This window comes from Bos indicus, chromosome 2 (genome assembly GCF_029378745.1).
Source record: "Bos indicus isolate NIAB-ARS_2022 breed Sahiwal x Tharparkar chromosome 2, NIAB-ARS_B.indTharparkar_mat_pri_1.0, whole genome shotgun sequence".
NCBI classification, from domain to species: domain Eukaryota; kingdom Metazoa; phylum Chordata; class Mammalia; order Artiodactyla; family Bovidae; genus Bos; species Bos indicus.
Genome location: NC_091761.1, coordinates 89,419,752 through 89,442,823, shown reverse-complemented (window position 1 = coordinate 89,442,823; position 23,072 = coordinate 89,419,752). Strand labels below are relative to the sequence as shown.

General features: G+C 39.3%; 2 protein-coding genes across 2 annotated transcripts; both read right to left on the bottom strand.

Annotated features, from left to right (window-relative positions):
• Positions 1 to 3,085: 3,085 nt before the first annotated feature.
• On the bottom strand, positions 3,086 to 15,707 carry BZW1 (basic leucine zipper and W2 domains 1). Its single transcript, XM_019974681.2, has 12 exons — positions 15,557 to 15,707; positions 14,307 to 14,380; positions 12,137 to 12,313; positions 10,399 to 10,493; positions 9,574 to 9,639; positions 8,852 to 8,987; positions 8,009 to 8,118; positions 7,693 to 7,863; positions 7,160 to 7,306; positions 6,514 to 6,652; positions 5,372 to 5,494; positions 3,086 to 4,758 (listed from the first exon to the last, which is right to left on the bottom strand). Exons 2-12 carry the CDS (start codon positions 14,368 to 14,370, stop codon positions 4,727 to 4,729), a joined length of 1,260 nt encoding a protein of 419 aa, XP_019830240.1. The 5' UTR covers positions 14,371 to 14,380; positions 15,557 to 15,707; the 3' UTR covers positions 3,086 to 4,726.
• On the bottom strand, positions 14,901 to 15,434 carry LOC139185717 (alanine and glycine-rich protein-like). The gene has a single exon (XM_070798375.1). The coding sequence runs from the start codon at positions 15,432 to 15,434 to the stop codon at positions 14,901 to 14,903; it is 534 nt and encodes a 177-aa protein (XP_070654476.1).
• Positions 15,708 to 23,072: the final 7,365 nt, after the last annotated feature.

The window sequence follows — 23,072 nt, the reverse complement described above, 5'->3', positions numbered from 1 at the left end:
TCTCTTAGATGTGAGAAGGAAAGAGAAGGGACCTGAAGCTTTCTGGAGAGGGTAGATGGCATTTTTTGAATGTGCACAGGTTTGGATGGGAGTTTGAAGTACATGTGAGTCAAACGAAAGCAAACATTATCTGGAGATAACTGTCTTCTGAGGGCACAAGCCTTTTGATGGTTTTTAAACACGAAGGCAAAACAGAAAGGACCAGGAAAAGGACCTAGTTTTCAACAACTCCAGCACTCAAAGGTTATTGACAACAACCAGTGCAAGTCATTGCTCTTCTTTTTACATTAGTAAGGAGTTCATGAAATTTTATTCAACTTCAAGGGTACAGGCAAGAAGCAAATTTCACAGTTAAACACAGAAATAATGCAGCAATGTAATTACTGGCTTGAACGGCTGTACTTGAGGTTGTTCAGAGTGTCAAGAACTATCTGGATTATCAGCTATCCCGTTTTCTCCATTCTTCAGCTGTTTGCCATGCCAGGATCCATTAATCCTAACTAGAATGGAAATAAAGTGTACTTACAGAGATAATATTTTATTCTTAAGATGCCAGAGAATGTAGAACACCTTTCTGAATAGAGTATTTTTCAGTCTGTATTTCCCCAATGTTTACCTCTAAGTCAACTTGAAGCACAGCCTTCAGGAGTTCAGCTTTAAAAAAAATGGTTTAAACTATTTTCATCCTAAGATATTTTAAAATGGTTATTACACTGACTGGAAATTCCCTGAAACAACTCAATTATATTTGATAACTTTGTAGCACCCCAAATTCATTATACATATTGAATGCATAGTTTGCAGACCTACACTAATACAACTATAAACATTCTAATTGTATCACAGTTTAATGAGATATTGGTCCCTCTCGATAAAGTCTACGAAGCAAAGGACTGAATAGATTTGTTGCCGCTGTCTCCTCTAGGGCACTAGAGTAGGCACAAGCAGTTGAAGCCTTTACTTAAAGGTTAATTGAGTTAATAACTTGACAGCAATTGAGTGAATTTGTAAAATATTCTCACCCTTTTTTCAATTCATTAAGAGGTGAAATTATAATCTTGGAATAAAGATAAAAGGATTATAAGTGCATTGGAAAATTAAAACGACTGGATTTGGTATGGTGGCTAATAGCCATAGTTATATAGAAAGAAAAAAAAATAGAGGGAAAGGGAGTTTGGAAATCTTTCTGATCCAAACCAAATTTCATACAATTATGCAAGATTGTGTTTAAGTACAAATCCACTGCAATTCAAGTTTTTTAGACAGAGGCCAATTATAAATTCATTATTTTGAAGTCAAAAGCACTTATTTTCTAGATTCCGCTTATATAAAGCCATCTAAAAACATATTTCTTAATAATTATATGTGAAACCATTAGGCCTCAGTAGGCTGGTGAACAGACATACTCTTTATCAATACTAGAGCACTAATATTTTACATGAAAGATCACAGCAAGGCAGTTTACTAGAATTGTCACAGAAATGCAATAGCCTGTTTAACATGGCACCTGTAAATAGCATCGGAGGAAATTTTTACAAAGGTAATTCAGTAGTCTAGGTATTAATAAAGTACACTAAAACTTTGGCATCTATGTTACATTTTCAACTAGCCAATAATAGTTCTATCAGTTCCTGCAAGCAGCTTACTTGGGTATGACTGTAGACTCACTGGTAAAATTTCAATGCCATTTATCAATGTGTTATAACCTACTTTAATTAGATCATTCACCTAGGATTTTAACTGATTTTTATAGATGAGAAGGAACCTGAATGGTTCTAATTATGAATACATTTCCAAATCAAGCAAGAATCGATCAAGACGTCCAAAGCCAACGGGAAATGATTTGTCTCATGCCTGTGGCAGGAAGGGTGTAAAGCATAGCTGTTAAATGATGGTGACTGGCAGAAAACAATACTGCTTCAGGATTTGGACACACATAAAGGTATGTCTGCCAATGCAAACGTCTGCCACTAGGTGGTCCTCCCCTTAAAAAATACATTAGGGTGTGAGTTCTCAAATGGGGGCAGTGTCACTCCCAAACAGGACCTCCAAACCCCCCTTATTCTTTTCATGTAAAAAGCAGATACAATACATATACAGCATATATGTGATACTAAAATTCATTGGGGGAATTCCCTGGTGGTCCAGTGGTTAGGACTCCATGTTTTCAATGCTGAGGGCACACGTTCAAACCCTGGTTGGGGAACTGAGATCCTGCAAGCCACGTAGTATGGCCAAAAAAAATTCACTGGTGTACTGTTAAAGTTTAAAATGCTTTAGGGATAGGGTTGATGAGAAAAAAACCCTTAAAAACATTGAATTGGAAATAAATCTCAGTCATAAGCATTTCTTCTCCCCACCATCACTATGCTGTGTTAAAATATCCTGTGGCATTTGGAATTTTCTTAAGAATATAATAAATGTCTCTAGGACAATAATCCCAGAATAATTAAGAAATTTAATCAGCTCTAAGTACACATTTAATTATGGTATCTAAGAGGAGATTTATCCTTAGAAACTGACACCAAGTTAGGAAAATCAATGAACATTTATCGGATCATGATTACAAGTACAATCTTAACATCTATATTTACATATTTGAGGTTGGCACTGGCAGCTGAGACTCAAAATTGCCACTTAAAATTCAGAATGAAAATCTGCTAAGTCTTTTTAGAAAGCATTCCCTTTCTTTACACTACACTGTCATAGGTGACATCCATTTACTGTTAATATTGTAGTAAGTAAACACTACCTTGTCATTATGAAGGAAAAAACTGATCAAAGATCATAATGTAGTTTTCTGGAAAACTACATACACTTTCACTATACACAGTATATAATAAACAAGGTACACTCTGTACTGCAGCAACATGCAATGGTTTGGTTGTAGAAATGTTAATGTAATTTCTGCTACATCAGAATTCTGTGAAGTTGGGAGTCATAAGGATGAAAAGAGCAATTATTTAATGGTTACACAGTAGATACATCTGACACATAACATACAGTTACCACTAGGTTATCAGCATGGAATTTACAAACAAAAACTGAAAAAAAAAAAAAAAAAGAAGACTGACCTATATAAACCTAAGTGTAAGGATGGACTTTATTTTTTAAAAAAAGTCTTTTGAGGACTACAAATTACAAAGTAAAAGCAGATCACTATGTAGAAACCTAGTGAATACATTTTGCCTGTGCATGAAAGCTTTATCAAAAGTCATTCATTTAACAACTTCACCCCCTTCACAATGGTATCAATTATAATGCTCTTCATAAGGTTATATCTTTATTTCAAACTATATTACATGTTATTCCCTCAAGATAAACTTCTAAACACAAATTCTTGGCTCATAAGAATGGCACCTTTGAAAAAGGCAATTCCCACCCAAGTCTCTTGTGGCATTATTCCAAGTTTGTTTCTTTCACCAGTCAAAAAACTTGCAAAGTGTTCACTTTCAACATGAAATCTTTCCAGCAAAAAGCGTGGCCACACTTTGTTTTCTAATGACTACATATAAAGACAGGTAGCAGCAAGAAAAGATGGAAAGTAAACAGGCAGCCATTAAAATAAATGGATCAACTGTATAGAAGAGATATTTGGCTCATGGCAATTAGAAAAACTGGCAACTAGGTTAACAGCCAGATAATTGAGTCATAAATGAACCTGTGAAGAGAATGAAGCTGGTCCACTATGACCAAGTAGGAATACATCATTATCACCTCACTTCACTCTTTACAACAAATACGCTAAGCCAACAGGCAATACTGAGTTGTATTTGGAGTCCCAATTAGAACATGCTGATCATTTTTCTTTCAACAATTTTTTGGGTTTAGTACAGTCATTTGCTTTACTCGCACTATTTTCAGTCCTCTCTCATGAATCTAAGTGCAGGGTAAGTGTAAAATACTTTAAATGACAAGGCTTTTTCCAAGGTATATTTGAAAATGGCTTTGTGAAAAGAATATTCATTTGTTTTGTGTGGAAAGAAACAAACTGAATGCAGAAGTTTCTCAATGGGGAAAAGCTTAATTTTTCTCTTCCCACTACCTCTGCCACATACAGTTTCCCAAATACCCCACTTTCAAGTTTGTTCTCCATGGCTTCATTTTAGGGAATGAAAATCAGAGAGCAGACAATTGAGCTCAAGTACATCTGGGGCTAAAAATGCCAAGAAAATGTTAACATGGAAGCAATGGTCCAGATACTCAAGATTCATGTTAATGAATTCAATTACTGTATATGATAGTTTTCATTGATGAGCAGGGCTTTGGGCATATCAAATTATCACACAAATCATTGCCTTCTGAGACATTGGATACTTTTACAGTTTAATTTGCAAACAGAATTTTTATAACAAATTATTTTTAACCAAATCATATCTTGAAAACTGTTTATATAGAAAACCCAGGGAATAAAGTGAACTGTTCATTGTGGAAGGCCTTAAATTACATTATTACAGTAGAAAATACAGGAGGTAGAAGATAACTGAAAAGACTAATGCAACATCAGATTCAAATCTATAGCTCCTGCAGCTACTTAAAACATGGTTTTAGAAACTAAATCCAACATTTCCAGTAACCATAGAAACAGTTAAAATAAAATTTGCCATGAAAGCCCTTATATCATGCTTGATATAGGGAGGTAGGAAGATGTAAGAACCAGGACACATGAGACATGACATTTTATCTACAACTCCTGTTTGCTTTACTGAGGGTGTAGTTTCAAAATTCAGTCACCTTCTTCAGCTTCAGACTCAGATTCTAGAAAAGGGGAAAAGTGCAATCAAGCATTACATGATATCAGAAAGTAAAAGTTCCATTTATTAACTTTACTTAAAAAAAATTTTATTAATAATGATCTACTCATGAGGAGGATATCAAAAAGTATGCATCTGTGAATCTCAAAATTCATAAATATTTGGACTTCCCTGGTGGCTCAAATGATAAAGAAATGTGCAATGCAGGAAACCCGGGTTCAGTCCCGGGGTTGGGAAGATCCCCTGGAGGGCATGGCAACCCAACTCCAGTATTCTTGCCTGGAGAATTCCACGGACAGAGGAGTCTGGGAGGCTACAGCCCATGGGGTTCCAGAGTTGGACATGAGTGATTGACTAATACACACATTCTCAAAATTTTCAATTTTCCTAAGAATTTTAGTATTATGGCCAATTCATCAAAATACCTGAAGTCTAGTTTTCCTCCCCTGCCTTAAAGTAAATGAGTTTTTGGAGGTGTGTCATGAATGAACAAAAATCTGTACTTTAGGTACAAAATAGTATCTGAATGAAAGATGACATGTATGGACATATTCTTGTCCACATTAAAATAAGTTCTCAGGCTTTACCAAACAGACTGCACAAATGAAAAGACTTACCTTCTTCAGCATTTTTGAGCCACTCCACAAACTTTTTCATTTGCTCAAGGAAGACACTCTTCCCCTTGGCAACGTGTGCATCTTTATACCATTTTAGAATGGGTTCTTCACTCAGAACTTCAGCTGTAAAGAAGAGAACAACCTTTACATTTGTGGAGTATTCATACAGTACTTCCATAACTAAGGCAGAGTTAGAAACTCCCTAAGGTGCACATACCTCATTAGCAATTTTGTTTTTATTGAAATGTAGAGGAAAACCAATTATTTTTGTTGCTTACAAAAACAAATCTGTATTCAACACTCAACTAGTTTCTTCAACAAATTTTTTAAAGAAAAGTAGAAAAGATGAAATGAGAACCATATACTAAGAAACTTTTTATCAACTTGTAGAGTGATTCTCTCAACCAAAGGCAACCTGATCCCCTGGGGACATCAGACAATGTGTACAGACGCTGCTGGTTGGTGCACTGGGGAGATGTGCTACTGGTGCCTGCTGGCTGATGCCAGGGATGCTGATAAACACTCTATAATGCATGGGACAGCCATCTACAAAACAGCTTTCTGGCCCAAAACAGTAGTGTCAAGGCTGAGAAATCTTGTGATAAATGATTAGGGATATTTGATAGATAATTAAAAAGATTATTTTACGTGTGGTACTGTGATTTTACTTAAAAGTCCAGCGTTTTATCGATAAAATTAAAGGTTATTTATTAACTTTTCCAGAATTTTAAATGAGGATTTTAAAGACTTACTTCTAAATCTGGAGGAAGTAAGTGGAGGTATAGATACTTTAAGGAAACCTAACCGCAAGTTGATAATCACCAAAGCACAGGGTGCTAAAAAAAAAAAAAAAAAAATCTGGGGATGCAGGTGGGCCTCTAGGTTTAAAATATGGGAACCAAGAAAATCATTTGTCTGGGGAAGAGGACTGCAGCAGGTGAAGTCTGAGGCTCATCAAGAAGGCTTTAGAGATGTTTTAATGATAATGCACTAAAAATGTATCCAATTATTTCAGACAACTCAGCCCTATGATTAGAGTGAAATACTTTAGGGTGCTGATGTTCAGAGAACTATTCATTAGAATTATTGAGTTTTCTAGGTTTTGCAATAAACATATTAACAAAATTCAAAATTTAAATTACCTTTATAAAAAAGCACCACTATTTTCTGGAAGGCTTTCATGAAATGAATGTTGTCATAGCAGTACTCCTGAATCTTCAGTAACAGAGTCAGCTCAGACTGACCTTGAGTTGTAAAGGCAGCAAGTAGAGGGCTGTATTGCTTTTAAAGGGAAAAGAGAAAAGATTTAGTCATTCAGTACAAACTCCTAAAAGACCACAACTCATCTTTTACAATCACTATATATTCTATTAGTGGAAGTTTTTTGTTTTGTTTTGTTTGTTTTAAAAAGGCAGAAAAATCTCTTAAGCATTTAAATCAAAGAGACAATACTAAACCAAGGATTCCAGATAACTGCAACTACAATCTTAATATTTTAAAGGGAAAAAAGAGAGAATCCTCCTATTTTTCAATATTCTTTCAAAAGCAAACACCAAATTACAGGTTTAAGCTACTTTTAAACATGTATTTGTTTTTATCCTGTGAGCAACAGAAAGCCCAAGTTAAGACTTTTTAAAAGGTTATCACCAATATTTAATGTTATTTGTCTACTTACTGGTGGTTTACCCCCAGAAACCATAGGATATGATAAATCCTTTTGGAAAAGTTCAGACAGTGCACTTATCCCCACTTACAAAAATAATGTTTTATCAGGCACAATTCTAATACCTTCAAGTGCTTGATGGCTTGCTCTGCTACAAGCTCCTCTTTTTTGTTCCATTCCACAGTGCTCATTACGCTGGACCACACTATTCCAATGACAACGGGTTCTGGGATGTTGTTTTTTTTCATTTCTTCCTTGACATACAAAATTATCTGCAAAGAATCCAAATTTCGTACAGAAATAAGTATAATATTTAGTATAGAACTAAGTTTGATACTATACGTATCAAACTTACAAAAAGCATAAGACCTTTCCATGCAACTAGCAAAGACCAGGAGACCACATACAACCACATAACTTTTAAAACCAGAAGGTATAGACTTCTACTTCTAAACCTTATGTTACACATAAGCACACTGCCTAAGAAAAGCCCATGATGGAAACAGAAAGGTCTGTCTATTGGCCTGCACCCTACAAAATCCCCAACTATTTGGATTTTGGGGCACATGTTAGGCACCAAATATGAAAAAGCCTGAGGCAAAGCCCCAGCATAACATTCTACAGCTATTATTAAAACTCACCCTGGTGAAATACTTACATCCTTAAATGGATCACCACGGGACATCTGTTCTTGAAGTTCTTTCTGGAGTTCCTTACGAGCTCCTATGGTTTGCTGATTCCGAACATATTCTGAAAGCTCTTTCAAGCCTGCCTCAGTAAAATACTTTGTGAAGTGTTCAACGCTTTGTTTATTGGCAGGAAAAAGTTCCTGAAATGAGAATTTAATCTGGTTAAATGGTCTTCAAATCATTCAAAAAACACTTTCCCTCTTCTCACAGATTAAAAATGGGAAAGCTGCCGATCACATTTTCCTTAAGTGTTGTCAAGAAAGTGAAGAATGAAAAGTCACAAACCATCAGTCTGTTATCCATGCTCACTTTCCGAAGACTTGCAGCTACTGCATTGATATCTTTTTCATTTATCCATGATTTAAAGAGCTTTACAGCAAAAGCTGCTGAAACCCCTGTAGAAAAACAGAGCTTATTTAACAGAAGTACCTTCATGGATTTCAATGACTTTGTCTCCCCATGTCCTCTCTCTGAAGGTCCAGCACACAGGATTATTCACTTTATCCCCAAACCTACCCCTAAACCTCCCTCTGCCACTGTTTACCAACCCATTCCAATTCCTCTACTCTACCACTTGTTAGTTGTGTACTGTTAGTCAAGTTAGATTTTTATGATGTGTAAAATAAGAGTGACGATTCTTACATTTGACAGGGTTGTTCTGAGAATTACATTAAGGCATGTTAAATACTCAGTAATCAAAGCAGTAAAAAAAAATTAGCTTTTAAGTTACTGTACAGAACAATTTAACTATGGAAATCATAAAAGGGAACTTGTTTTTCTTTTCAGCTTGCCATTTCCCCCATTTCTCTATTCAAAATGTTCCCAAGTGTCCCAATTGGAATTAATCTCTCTGGGTTTCCACAGCATTTCTATTTTTACTTTACAATCAATCACATTTTGTCTAGACCCTGGATATTTGGTGTGTGTCTAAATGCTAAAGTTATACATTAAATGACTGAAATGAAATGAACCAATTAAATTCAAGGATACTAGTTAAAAAAACTATCACTATCACAAGTTGAATCTATACAAACTATATCCTAACTTTTATATCAGTTCATCTTTTATGCTCTTATCTACACCACTCTCAGCCAACTAGAGATTATCCATTTATGAAAGGTTGATTACCTTCTTTAACCAAATTCTCATTGTAAAGGCTATTAAGAATGGATGCATTAAGTGTTCCATTAGCCAGAAGAACACCAGTCAACATAGCCAGCTTGTTCCTTTCCGACTCTGAAAAACCCTTTAAGAACAGCAGCAGCTATAAAAGTAAATAGTCAAGGGTTAAAAGAAAGAGCAACTGTATTATAGAAAGAGAAGCAGTAAAGCATATTATATTGGTTAAAACTATGGGCTCTGAGGTCTAACCACTCAAGTTTATATCTGTTATAATACTGAATAATCTTAGGCAAGTCACTTAACCTCTGGCGCAGTCTCATCTCGTTCACATGTAAATGTGTAAAATAAAACTTGCTACACAGGGCTTTTGAGAGTATTGAATGAGTTAAAATTAACTTTACCAAATTTTCTGTGCACTGATATGTACACTATCTGACTCTGACAGCAAGCATAGTAAATTTCTCTTTGTCAAGGTATTTAGCTCTGATCTGTTACTGACTTTTGAACAAACTCCACTTGGATTTTTACTCCTTTGCCACTTGTTTGAACACAGAACTAAGAAACAGTGTACAGCAAATTAAACTACATGATATACTCCAAACTTCATTTCAAAGACAGCCCACCTAAATATCTAAAATTATCTCAAATCCATGGCAGAATTAGGATTTAACATCCCCTTCTTTGGCCCCCAACCTTTTGTTTTCCACAAAGGATATTGCTGCTCATACCTTTTTAACTTCATCTTCAAAACCTTTCTCCAGGTATTTGTAGCGCCTGATTAACTTGTTAAAAACCTATAAGAATTAATGAAGGAACTGAATAACTTCATATGTAGAAATGTCAGATACCCAAAAGATCTAAATCAGGGAAACTAAGACCTCTCCACAGTATCTCTAGAACAGCAAAGAAATGAGCCTTTCATTAGATGTTTAATCAGCTTAGGAAGTCTTGTCCTTTCCAAAATCCTACAATATACCAATAATGTTAACACTTTAATCACCAGCCCCAATAGACTTTTATTGCCAAAGTATCAAAGCACAAATTAATTACTGCTCAAATACAAGTCATTTACCTATCTGTAGGATATTAACAGATGATCATAAAATATAGTTCTACTTTCTGAATGACAAAGACAACAACCCTTAGGTTAGATATACTTGTATGAACTTTCAAATGAGATTTTGACTGATAAAGAAGCTAATCTGCCTATAACTCATTCAACTTTAAAAAGCTATATGTAGAGTAATTTAATGATGGAAATCATGATAGGGAACTGATTTTCCTTTTTCAGCTTGACTTTTTTCCTTAAAAAAAAAAATGAATTAATTCTAGAAAAACAAACAAGAAAAGGAAAAGTTAATTCAATTTTTTTCCTATTTTTTTTTCTTCAATGCATTTTTAAGTTTCCAAATCATACTGTACACCAAGAACACCTCTAAACTTTCAGCTCAAATTCCTTCAACCTTCTACCACCAACCTCTTAAAAGCAGACTATTCCTTAAACATTAGCCAAATGGATAACAGCTAACTGAATTATGTAAAGTTTAATTTACCTGAGCAAATGCTTGCATGGTCTCTAGGTCTTCTTGTGCTGCAAACACACAGACATCTGTACGCATCATGTCATCTGCCAGTGTACCACCTGGGGCTAAAGTATATTTCACAAAAAAAATGGCAATGACATTCATTTAAAATTAATAATTATTTCAACCTTTCTTTCTGATTTCACAGTTCCACCACTGAGCAACTGTTTGACTACATGCAAGCTATGGAAGACTCTCTAAGCCTCCATTCTTCATGTACATAAATAACAGTTCTCATTCCAGCAGGCTGGTATGAGGTTCAATACAATGTTACTGTGAAAACATTTTGGAATATTTTAGGGAGCCATGGAAATGACATTACCAGCATCAACTGAGGATACATAACTAAGTAGCACATTCTGTTAAGATATCCTGAGCTGCTGAGAGTGAAGGCAGGAGTAAATTAGCAGGGCTATGAGTAGAAATATAATGTGAGCCACATAATGTAATTCTAAATCTCCTAGCAGCCACATTAAAAATAAGAAGTGAAATTAATTTTGATATACTTTAACCCAACACATCAAAAATATTAACACTTTAGTATTCAAAGTATTATTGAGATGTCTTATTCTATTTAACATTGTCTTCAAAATCCAATGTGTACTCTCAATTTGTACTCAGCACATTCTAAGTGATTGATAATTAGCTAGTGACTAATACATAGAAGAATGCAGAATTAGGCTTCAGTTACTTGTTGTTCAATTGCTAAGCTGTGTCCAACTCTGCCACCCTATGGACTCAGGTATAGTACTGTCCTGAATTGACTCCAGGACTCTAGTGGACACCAAAATCTGTCAGTACTCAAGTCCCTTATATAAAAGGGAATGTGTGTGCTTAGTCACTCAGTTGTGTCCGACTCTTTGTGAACCAACCGACTGTAACCCACCAGGCTCCTTTGTCCCTGGGGATCCTCCAGGCCAGAATATTGGAGTGGGTTGCCATGCCCTCCTCCAGAGGATCTTCCCAACCCAAGGATAAAACCCAGGTCTCCTGCATTGCAGGCAGATTCCTTACTACCTGAGCCACCAGGGAAGCCCATGAATACTGGAGTGGGTACTCTATCCCTTCTCCAGGGGATCTCCCCAACCCAGGAATTGAACCAGGGTTACCAGGGGCATAGTATTTGTATACAACCTGCATTTATCCTTCTGTATATTTTAACAGTCTCTAGGTTGTACATAATATCAAATACAATGTAAATGCTAAAAAATAGTTGCTGGATACAGAAAATGCAAGTTTTACTTTTTGGAACTTTCTGCTCCTCCCCTCCCTGGAAAATTTTTGATCCACAGTTGGGTTGAATCCATGGATGTGGAACTTTGGATATGGAGGCTTGTCTGTATGAAGTATTTGGTAAGACAGAACAAGAGATACAGATTTCTTCATTAACTCAGAGTATGCAAACACGAGTTGGAAAAATCACTGATGACAGATGTTTTGGGACTTATGTATCAGACTGAAAAGTCTTCTCCAAATGTTATGGTTCTGTCATGGGTTTCAAATATAAAGCTATACAGAGCAAGGCGATCTGCAAATTTACTATATAATTTGAGAAGGGAAAAAAAAAAGTGAAAATCCATAGGGGGTAAAAAAAAGAAAACAAACAGAAACAAAGCCATCCTGATTTGATATGTCTGTCAAACAGTTTATATGCTGGGTTTTACATAATCCCCATACAACACACTTCTCATAAGACCCGGACACTTACCCAGCATTCCGCCAGCCACCAGGATGTCAAAGAGTGTTTCTGCATATCGTCGGTAATCAAGTTTTGCTCCAGAAGCATCAAGAAACTTTGCTACTGCTTCCAAATCAGTACCAGTTTCAGTTAAGCCTTGAATAATGCAGTCTTGAAACTGAGTAGGGTCAAACCTCTCTTTTTCATCTGGAGGGAAAACCCCAAAACATTTAAGTTTTAAAAGGGCATGAAACCACTGCCCTATGAAGCTGTAACTACTGAGTAAGTTAACCACATTCATTACAATTTCACTTATTTCAATACCTGGAAAAAACAAACGCTACTTAATTGCCTAAGACCTGTAACACAAGCAAACACAACAGGAGACTAAATACACATCCTTTGCAAGTTGCACCTCTACGAGTGCAAGACAGGACTGCCTATCACAAGAAGTGTATGGCTTTTCTCTATTTTTTCACACAGGTCTCCTAAGTGACCTAAATGAGCTGGTGTGTTCCTACTGCTAGGAGACAATTTCCACCTGGAATGTGTCAAATTCAAGATATCTTCTATACCTCAGGTAAACTTTATTCCTGAGTGAAATTTTGTCTAAGTACGGACACCTCTTGATTTTCTTTAAATGACCATAACACTTTCTACTTAAAAAAAAAAAATCACTCTAATACTTATTAAGGTAATTTCTAGAAAGTACATTTTTTGAGTATCCAATACATGACATGCAGCAGTTATGAGTAGGGGCTCTGGATTTAAACTGCCTGATTTAAACTGAGATCAGCACTTAGCTATCTGAAGTTGAGCAACTTAGTGCATTCTTCATGTTTGAATGTTCCTGAGGTAAATGGTGATTAAGAGTAGGATCCATCTCATGAAGTTGTTCTGAATATTAAACGACATAAATAAAATAGAAAGCACACTAAGCAGTGCCTTGGGTATATACCTAGCCTTTACTGTGCTGCTGTTACACACTCCAGGGTAGGGTTTGATTTCCCTATCTAGGTTAGATGATGTCTTAATTTCTACATAGCACCAGGGTGACCAAAGTTTGCCTAGGACTTTTCTTGTTTCAACACTGAAAGGCTTATGTCCTGGGAACTCTATTCAGTCCCAGACAAATCAGGATCCAATTATCAAGAACTAAGAGACCATGAGTAATTTCAATCTGCAACTGGGAAAGTGACATATCTTCCTGATACTAACAACAATATTAAAACTACTTGATAATGTATTATACCAGATAATATATACAGGCTTTTCCATTATAGAATTGTTCTGGTTCCCAACTATTCTTCCTCTTGAGAAAATTTACTGGCCTAAAACTTAATGAATCTTCAAAGACTAGAATCAAAACACTCCTTGTTCCCTGCTGTAAGGTGGCAGGCTACAATTAGAAATTAGAAGATTATTTAATATACATCTCAAAGTGTCTGCCACTCAGGGTTGAAAAACATAATTTATAACCAGTAGCCAACCCAGTTCTTTATTTCCTAAAAGTTTCCTGTAAGATAAGGTCAATATGTACTTTTGAGCAATAACATTGAAAAGTTTAGGGGTAAAACATTAAAGCTAATACAAAATATATCTGAGACCACATCTCATTTAACTTTGTATCGTGAGTTGCTACAGTATTCAATATTCCCCAAAGTATATAATAAAACACAAGTAGTTAATGCAATTCTTGTGCTTTAAAACAAAAACCTAAGTCTGTGAGGAAATAGTTTCAAAAGACAGTGCAATGTGAACTCTGTTCCATAATTAACTTCCATGGGTTAAAGTCTGATTTTTCTCTCACAAATGTTCACATAGCTTGGATGAAACTAGTAATCACATTAGGAGTTCTCCTTTTATAAATTGACTTTTTCTCTCAACCAAAATCTTGCTTAAATGAAGTTTAGCGAGTGAAAATGAAGCCCTGAAGTCCATACTTTTTTTTTCTGTTTAGAGTCACTATATGTTCACAATAAAGACCATTCACTAGCTTGCTTAGATCTATGTTGATATCACAAATCTTAAAAGCAGAAGAAACAGTAAAGATATCTGACATGGCAGTCAACTACAAATTCAAGCTCCTTTCTGGCACTTTCTCTTTAAGTTTTAATACTAAGCAATAGCCTGCCAGAGAAACCAAAATATAAGTTATTCTGGAGGTCTGCAGAGAAGATATTAAAATATAAATATTTACCTCTTTTTCTGGTTTTAAAACGCTGGCCTGATAGCGTTGGCTTTTGCTGCTTTTGATTATTCATAAAAGACACCCTAAAGGGGGAAAATAAGGCCTTAAAAATATCAGTGCCATAACATCCATTTTAAAAACAAAGCATCAAACCTTGGCCTAGTCACGGATAAACTACATAGAACATACACTTTCAGCCTAGCAGTAGACCTGGGAAGGCATAAAGAATTACCTTTGCTTGATTAAATGTAAGTTCAAAACCTGCATTTCTCTCTACAATTTAAAGATGAAATGTGAAGGCCACTTTTAAATGACTTCACAGCGCCACTGCGACTAGTGGCAAATCACCCATCATAAGCACAGTCTCCTCCTCGTTCCTGTTTAAATTCGCCTTCATCTTCCACTACTCTGAGCACCACAGAGGGCTAACAGAAACGACCACCGTAATTAGCAGGTATCCAAAACATGTATGTCAATTTAAAGACGCTATCAGAAGGCTAATCCCTTCATCCGAGGGCAGCACCACCCTACCCTCAAGTCGTGCCCAGGACCGTAGCGGTGGCTTGCACCACTCCAGCCGGCAAAAGGTGGCTGAGAGCGGGCCTAGCCTCCTCCATCCCATACCTTACAAGGCAAGCCTCCTGCCGGGGCACGTGTCTCCCCATTCAACCCTTCCCGGGCCTCCAGCCCAGCGACGGATAATCCACCCCCGCCCAAGGGCTGCTCCTCGCCCGCAGCCCCTTCTCCACTGACCCCGTGGTCGGCGGTGGCGGCCGCCGCAACGAGCGGACCAAAGGCGCCGAGGCGCTTCGCGCCGGGGGCCCCGCCGCCCCGTACATCCGCCCGCCCTCCAGCGAAAGCAGCGGCGGTGGAGGCGGCCGCAGTGGTGGTGGCGGCCCCGCCGCCCCGCCCGCCGGAACCCCCCACGCGTACATCACCCAACAGAGGCCGCGGCGGCTTTGTTACCCAGGCCGGGCAGGGCTGGACGAGGGCCTCCCTCGCCCACTGCCTCCGTCGGTAGAGCCGCGGGGCACACCCGCGCCCCGCGTTCCGGCCCGGGCAGCCGCCTCTCGACCTCCCCGCTGAAGCAGCCGCTCCGACCCCCGAATCCAAGCTCGAGATCTGGTCCGGCTTCATGCGGCGGCCTCCGCCCGGGCCCATCCAAATCCGGCCGCACAGGACCCACCGGCTCCCTCACCCTCTACCCAGCGACGAGGGGCCGCAATCTCGGCCCGAGATGAGCAAGCCCAGCGACTCACCGAATTTAAGGCGATGAGAAAAGAGCCAGAAACCCCGGAGGTGGCAGCAACTGCGGCGGTGTCTCCTCTGCTACCGGAACTAACGCCAGGAGGAGGAGGAGGAAAGAGGTGCCACCCCCGCCCCGGCCGGTCTCCTATCGCGAGATTTCTTCCCCCGGTGCCCTACCCACCCTTCTCCACCCCTCCTGGATCACCGCTCAGCGGCCTAGGGTGGGAAAGGAAGCGAACGTGATTTTCAAAGATTCTTTATTCTTTTATTGGGTTCCCGATTTCCCGGACTTAGACTAGACTAGCCCATCTTTCTTCCACCGCCGTGTCCTCCGGCCTCTTAGTTAGCACCTGGAGGGGGTTGGGAGAACAAATATCCCCCACCACCCCCGCCGGTGCCGAGGAAGTTGGACACGTCCGTCCCCAGTCCCTTCCGCACCGACCCTTCCACCCACTCCCCCTCCCACACCCTCCCCCTGCGCCGGAAGTTGAAGCCGGAAGTCTGGGGACGCCCAGGACGTTCGTGGGTAGGAGCGGAGTTTAGTAAGGAGGTTTTTTCTGTCCTCTTCTCCGACTGAAGTTGGAAAGAGCTTGCACAGGCTAAGTCCGAAGCGGGGCAACGTTGCTCCGCGATGGTGGCTGGGTGGGGTCGTGTACTACCACTGCTAGGAGCGAGGAAAATCCAGGTAGGGATCAGAAGGAAGTTTGGTCCTCCGACTGCGGCCGCCATCCTTGCAGTGGTCTCCGTAGTTCCCTCCTGAGTATGATGCGCTGGAGGATTTGTTAAAACGCACTGCTGAGACTCACCTGAATCCCATCGGTGTGGAACCCAAGAATGTGCATTTCTAACAAGTTCCTTTTGATGCTTAATGCTGTCAGTCCAGGGACCATAAAGAAAGCTCAGCGCCTAAGAACTGATGCTTTTGAACTGTGTCCAGGTTTCTAACATCCACAGTGCTTTTTGCACACACTATCGAATTAGAGGATGTGTCATCAGAGAGCTGGGGAACAGTAAGATAGTGTGTGCGAAAAGCACTGTGGCAGTTACAAACCTGGACAAATAGGGACGCACAGTGTCTTCAGGATATAGGTTTTATTTTTACTCCGTTTGTGCATTAGTTGTTTGCCTCTTCATCTGCTTCCTTAGTCTCCTACCAGTTCAGTTCAGTTGCTCAGTCCTGTCCAACTCTGTGACTCCATGGACTGCAGCATAGCATTGCCAGGCCTCCCTGTCCATCACCAGCTCCGAGAGCTTGCTCAAACTCATGTCCATCCAGTCGGTGATGCCATCCAACCATCTCATCCTCTGTCGTCCGCTTCTCGTGTCTTCAATCTTTCCCAGTATCAGGGTCTTTTCCACTGAGTCAATTCTTTGCATCAGGTGGCCAAAATATTGGAGCTTCAGTATCAGTCAGTGAATATTCAGGACTGATTTCCTTTAGGATGCACTGGTTGGATCTCCTTGCAGTTCAAGGGACTCTCAAGTCTTCTGCAACACCACAGTTCAAAAGCATCAGTTCCTCACCACTGAGCTTTCTTTATGGTCCATCTCTCACATCTGAACATGACTACTGGGAAAACTATAGTTTTGACCAGCCGGACCTTTGTTGGCAAATTAATGTCTCTGCTTTTTAATCTGCTCTCTAGGTTGGTCATAGCTTTTCTTTCAAGGAGCCAAGTGTCTTTTAATTTCATGGTTACAGTCACCATCTGCAGTGATTTTGGAGCCCAAGAAAATAGTCGGTCACTGTTTCCATTGTTTCCCACCTATTTGCCATGAAGTGATGATCGCAGTTTTTTGAATGTTCAGTTTTAAGCCAGCTTTTTCACTGTCCTTTCACTTTCATCAAGAGGCTCTTTAGTTCCTCTTCACTTTCTGCCATAAGGGTTGTGTCATCTTCGTATCTGAGGTTATTGAAATTTCTCCAGGCAATCTTGATTCCAGCTTGTGCTTCATCCAACCTGGTATTTTGCATGATGTACTCTGCATATAGGTTAAACAAGCAGGGTGACAATATACAGCCTTGATGTACTCCTTTCCCAATTTGAAACCAGTCTGTTGTTCCATGTCTGGTTCTACCTGTTGCTTCTTGGCCTGCATACAGATTTCTCAGGAGGCAGGTCAGGTGGTCCGGTATTCCCAACTCATGAAGAATTTTCAAGTTTGTTGTGATCCACAGTGACAAAGGCTTTGGTGTAGTTAATGAAGCAGGAATAGATATTTTTTTTGGAACTCTTTTGCTTTTACGATGATCCAGGGAATGTTGACAGTCTGATCTCTGGTTCCTCTGCCTTTTCTAAATCCAGCTTGAACATATGGAAGTTCTTGGTTCACGTACTGTTGAATCCTACCTTGAAGAATTTTGAGCATTACTTTGCTTGCGTGTGAGATGAGTGCAATTGTACAGTAGTTTGAACATTCTTTGGCATTGCCTTTCTCTGGGATTGGAATGAAAACTGACCTTTGGTCCTGTGGCCACTGCTGAGTTTTCCAAATTTGCTGGCATATTGAATGCAGCACTTTCACAGCATCATCTTTTAGGATTTGAAATAAAGTGAAGTCGCTCAGTCATGTCCAACTCTTTGCGACCCTGTGGACTGTAGCCCACCAGACTCCTCTGTCCATGGGATTCTCCAGGCAAGAAGACTGGAGTGGATTGCCATGCCCTCCTCCAGGGGATCTTCCCCACCCAGGGATCGAGCTCAGGTCTCCTGCATTGCAGGCAGACAGTTTATACTCTGAGCCACCAGAGAAGCCCCAAGCTCAACTGGAATTCCATCCACTAACTTTGTAGTGATGTTTCCTAAGGCCCACTTGACTTTGCACTCCAGGATGTCTGGCTGTAGATGGGTGATCACACCATCATGGTTACCCGGGTCATGAAGATCTTTTTTGTGTAGTTCTTCTGTGCATTCTTGCCACCTCTGTCAGGTCCCTACCATTTCTGTCCTTTGTTGTGTCCCGTCTTTGCATGAAATGTCCCCTTGGTATCTCTCATTTTCTTGAAAAGATCTCTAGTCTTTCCCATTCCATTGTGTTCTTCTGTGTCTTTGCACTGATCACTTAGGAAAATATTCTTATCTCTCCCTGCTGTTCTTTGGAACTCCACATTAGATGGGTATATCTTTCCTTTTCTCCTTTGCCTTTATCTTCTCTTCTTTTCTCAGCTATTTGTAAGGCCTCCTCAGACAACCATTTTGCCTTTTTTGCATTTCTTTTTCTTGGAGATGGTCTTGATCACTCAAAAAACAGTTTGTCCCTAAAATCACCTGTCTTGGATCCTACTTATTTTCCTTATCAAGCAGACTAAATTTTGGTAAATTAATCTGTTTTGGCTGATTTATTTTTCCTTAACAATCTGACCTTTGCCCCATGCCCCTTCCAACTTCATGGAAAATTACTTTTTCAGGGTTCTTTCTCTAAATTATTGCCAAATACAGTGATTCTTTCAATCTTGAGAATTTAAGGTGTTACCTATCTCCTTAAAACTTCACTGCAATTATGACTGACTTGTATTGTTGTATGGCAGAAACCAACAGAATATTGTAAAAATTAAAAACAAAACAATTTCCCTTCAGCCCTCCTGGTTACCTCTGCATGCTCCTTTGTATTTGCTCCTTCATCTTTTTTGTGGTCACACCTTTTACCATCTTTCCTCAGATTTTCTTATGTGGCAGCATTGTACATTATCAGGGATTTAACTTTTATCTTCATTTAAAAGAGTTCCAAATTTATCTATTGAACAAATATTTGTTGAGTCCAGGCTCTGTGCCCTTTGAGGTTGAGGGAATAGCAGTGGAAAGATCTTGAGGTAGGAAAAAAATCTGACTCACTGGAGGAGCTGACAGAGGCTATTGTGACTAGCTGGTTGGAGATGAGAAAATGTGGGGAGCAGAGGGAAGTGGCAAGAGTCAGTCTTTTAAGGATAGCCCCATCCTTTTTCTCAAGCCACCAATCCACCGTATCTGGTATCTTTACAAGAATACCAAAGTAAACCCTTGGTACTACTGATTACTTTTCTCCCAAAATCACATTTCTCACTTCTGAAGTTCTGTTAAAAATACAACGTTTTACTAATAAAAATAATAGCTACTTTAATACAGCAAGTGTGTGTTGTGCATTCTTCTAAGCACTTTTTTTGTGTGTGGGGCCTTTTGTTTATTTGTAAAAAAAAAAAAAAAGCTGAAATTATGTTTTAAAGAAAGCTTTGTGAGTATCAAAGCTTTACATGATAGTTGTGTGTGTGCTCTTTTGCGTCTGACTCTCGGTGACCCCACAGACTAGCCCACCAGGCTTCTCTATCCACGGGATTTTCCTGGCAAGAATACTGGAGTGGGTTGCCATTTCCTCCTGCAGGGGATCTTCCTGACCCAGGGATTGAACTCACATCGAACTCACATCTTCTGCATTGGCAAGCAGATTCTTTACCACTGAGTCATCTGGGAATCCCTCTTACAAGATTCTTAACCTTGATAATTGGGGTTCCAGATACGTTTGTATTGTTGTTATTGGTATCCTTGAACTGATTGAAATTCCTAGCAATATATTCTGCTCCTACTTGATAAATGCTGTACTAATGTAACTGATGACCTTTAGGGGAGGAGGGATAAATCAGGTCTTTGAGGAAATGTCTCCTAAGACAAGGCCCAGGGCTACCTCAAGTTGGCTTTTGTTTTGTTAGTGCTATATAAAACTGTTGTTCAGGATGGGGAGCATGTGTATACCTGAAATTTTTTTAATTAAAAAACAAACAAACAAACAAACAGATATTAGGCTGAAGACCATACTAAAAACCTCATATGCACAAAAAAAAAAACAAAAAAAAAACTGTTATTCAGACTAAGTGCTCAGTTAAGAATTCTAAACTGGCTAAATTTGCAAACCTCCGCTGTTAATAATAAATGTTTTGGTAAAATATTAATAACATTCAAGACAGAATCTTATGATAAAAGTATTTTGGAACTTTTATCATTGATAGGCCAGATTGTCTTCCCTACTTTGAATGTCTTTTCAAAATATTTGATAGAATTCATTGGTGAAGCTACAAAAACAGGCTAGGGCTTTCATTTATGGGAATATTTTAGATTAGTATTTCAGTTCCTTGTTACAGGTCTGTTCAGGTTTTCTCTTTCTTCATGAAGAAGTCCATGACTTTTTCCTGGCTGAGTTGTTGTCAGGAAAAAGAGTTCTTATTCTTGGGCCCTGCTGTTGTCCCAGTCCATGAATGCTCCTCCTGCTGATTTCCCAACTCTGTTTAATTGGGGTTTCTGTTACGAATTTTTTACACTTCCCCCTTTTGATTAAGATCTTTCTCTGAAAGTATGGCAGATCAACAGTCAGGTTTTCCCTGAAGGTCCGTTAGATGTTCTTTAAGACCACAAACGGAGAAGGCAATGGCACCCCACTCCAGTACTCTTGCCTGGAAAATCCCATGGACGGAGGAGCCTGGTGGGCTGCAGTCCATGGGGTTGCTAGGAGTCGGACACGACTGAGCAACTTCACTTTCACTTTTCACTTTCATGCATTGGAGAAGGAAATGGCAACCCACTCCAGTGTTCTTGCCTGGAGAATCCCAGGGACGGGGGAGCCTGGTGGGCTGCTGTCTATGGGGTCACACAGAGTCGGACATGACTAAAGTGACTTAGCAGCAGCAGCAGCAGCAAGACCACAAACAGACTGATCCCTTTTCACTTTAACTATTTTTTGAGAATAAGACCTGTTGTTTTGAATTAGTATCTAAGAATTTCATGGATTTACTACTGCATGCAGGAGATAAGAAAATGTTTAATTCATAACTTTTATATTAACCATTATAGTAAAATAATAAAGCTCACCCAAAAACCAAGTTGCCTTTCCTTGAATGAATCCTGCTTTAGTAGAACAGTGAAAGAAAAAGAAAATCAATGGCACCCCACTCCAGTACTCTTGTCTGGAAAATCCCATGGACGGAGGAGCCTGGTAGGCTGCAGTCCTTGGTGTCGATAAGAGTCGGGGACGACTGAGAGACTTCATTTTCAATTTTCACTTTCATGCATTGGAGAAGGAAATGGCAACCCACTCCAGTATTCTTGCCTGGAGAATCCCAGGGACAGAGGAGCCTAGTGGGCTGCCGTCTATGGGGTCGCACAGAGTCGGACACGACTGAAGTGGCTTAGCAGCAGTAGCAGTCTAATTTGTAAATGAATGAATATTGAAATAAGACACACTATGGATTTATTTTGGAGGAGGGCATGACAATCCATTCCAGTATTCTTGCTTGGAGAAACTCATGGACAGAGGAGCCTGGTGGGCTACAGTCCATAGGGTCACACAGAGCCAGACATGACTGAAGTGACTTAGCACGCACGCATGTACATGATATATTTTAAGGCCTTATGTAGTTTTTTAAAAATTAATTTATTTGGCTGCACTGGGTCTTAGTTGCAGCCTATGGAATCTTTAGTTGTGACATATGGGATCTAGTTCCCTGGCTAGGGATCGAACCCAGGCCCCCTGCTTTGGGACGTGGAGTCTTAGCCACTGGACCACCAGGGAAGTCCTGAGGCCTTATGTAGTTTTAATTGTTCTGTTTGTTCTGTCGTTTTGTCTGAGACTATACAGTACGTGATTCTCTTCAGTTTATCAAGTATTGTGATTGCTTTGGTTCAGATGTGTCAATAGTGAAGTGAAAATATGCCCCTCAAAAAAAAAGTCAAGTTTTCCAGTTTCAATGGTTTTTTTGACTGTCAGTAACAAGAAGGGTCTTTCCTGGGTGTAGTATCTCATACTGGGGGGACAGTACACAGATTGGAGACCTATTGAGGTCATATTTGAGGGAGAACTCTTAAGCACATTTTAACCTTATGTCCATATGTTATCAAGATATAGATATTGGAGATTATTTGAAGTATTATGTCATCATCCAAGGTTTGGCAACAAAATTCCAACAAGCCTGATCTGTATATCTTGGGAAAACTCTCTCATTAGATGTCATCTGCTTCAATTCTGAAAAATCTTTGCTTTCAGGTCACCAGATGATAAGCAGTTTCAGTCAAGAGTTTAGTTGTTTCTTTACTGTGTCATAGGAATCTAAGAGTCTGTTCCCTTGAATTTCATAGCACAGAGGTTGGTCAATAGTACTTGAAAAGGCCTTTTCTGGTAAGATCTTCTGGAGGTATCTTTTTCAAAAGAAAAATCTCCAGGTTTTAAGGGGTGATGCTTAAGGTCTTTGTCTCCAGAGAGTGCCTGTGAAAAGATAGTTCTGCCAAAGCATGGTTATTTTTGGTAGAGGCAATTAGGCCTTTGTGATATTGGAGTATCTCTCCTTTTATAAGTTGTGGGTCAAAAGAGGCAAGAGCCAAAGGCATTGGGCAGCTGGTGACTTTAAGTTTATTAGTTCCAGAAGGTATGGATCTGAGATCTAGAAGGATCAACTGCAGTGCGTTTGGTCAAGGGATTTGTAGGGTTTCTACAAATTTTGTCAATTGAGTCTTAATAGGGCTGTTACTGTATATGACTAAACAAGGGGATGGAGGGTGGTTAATACAG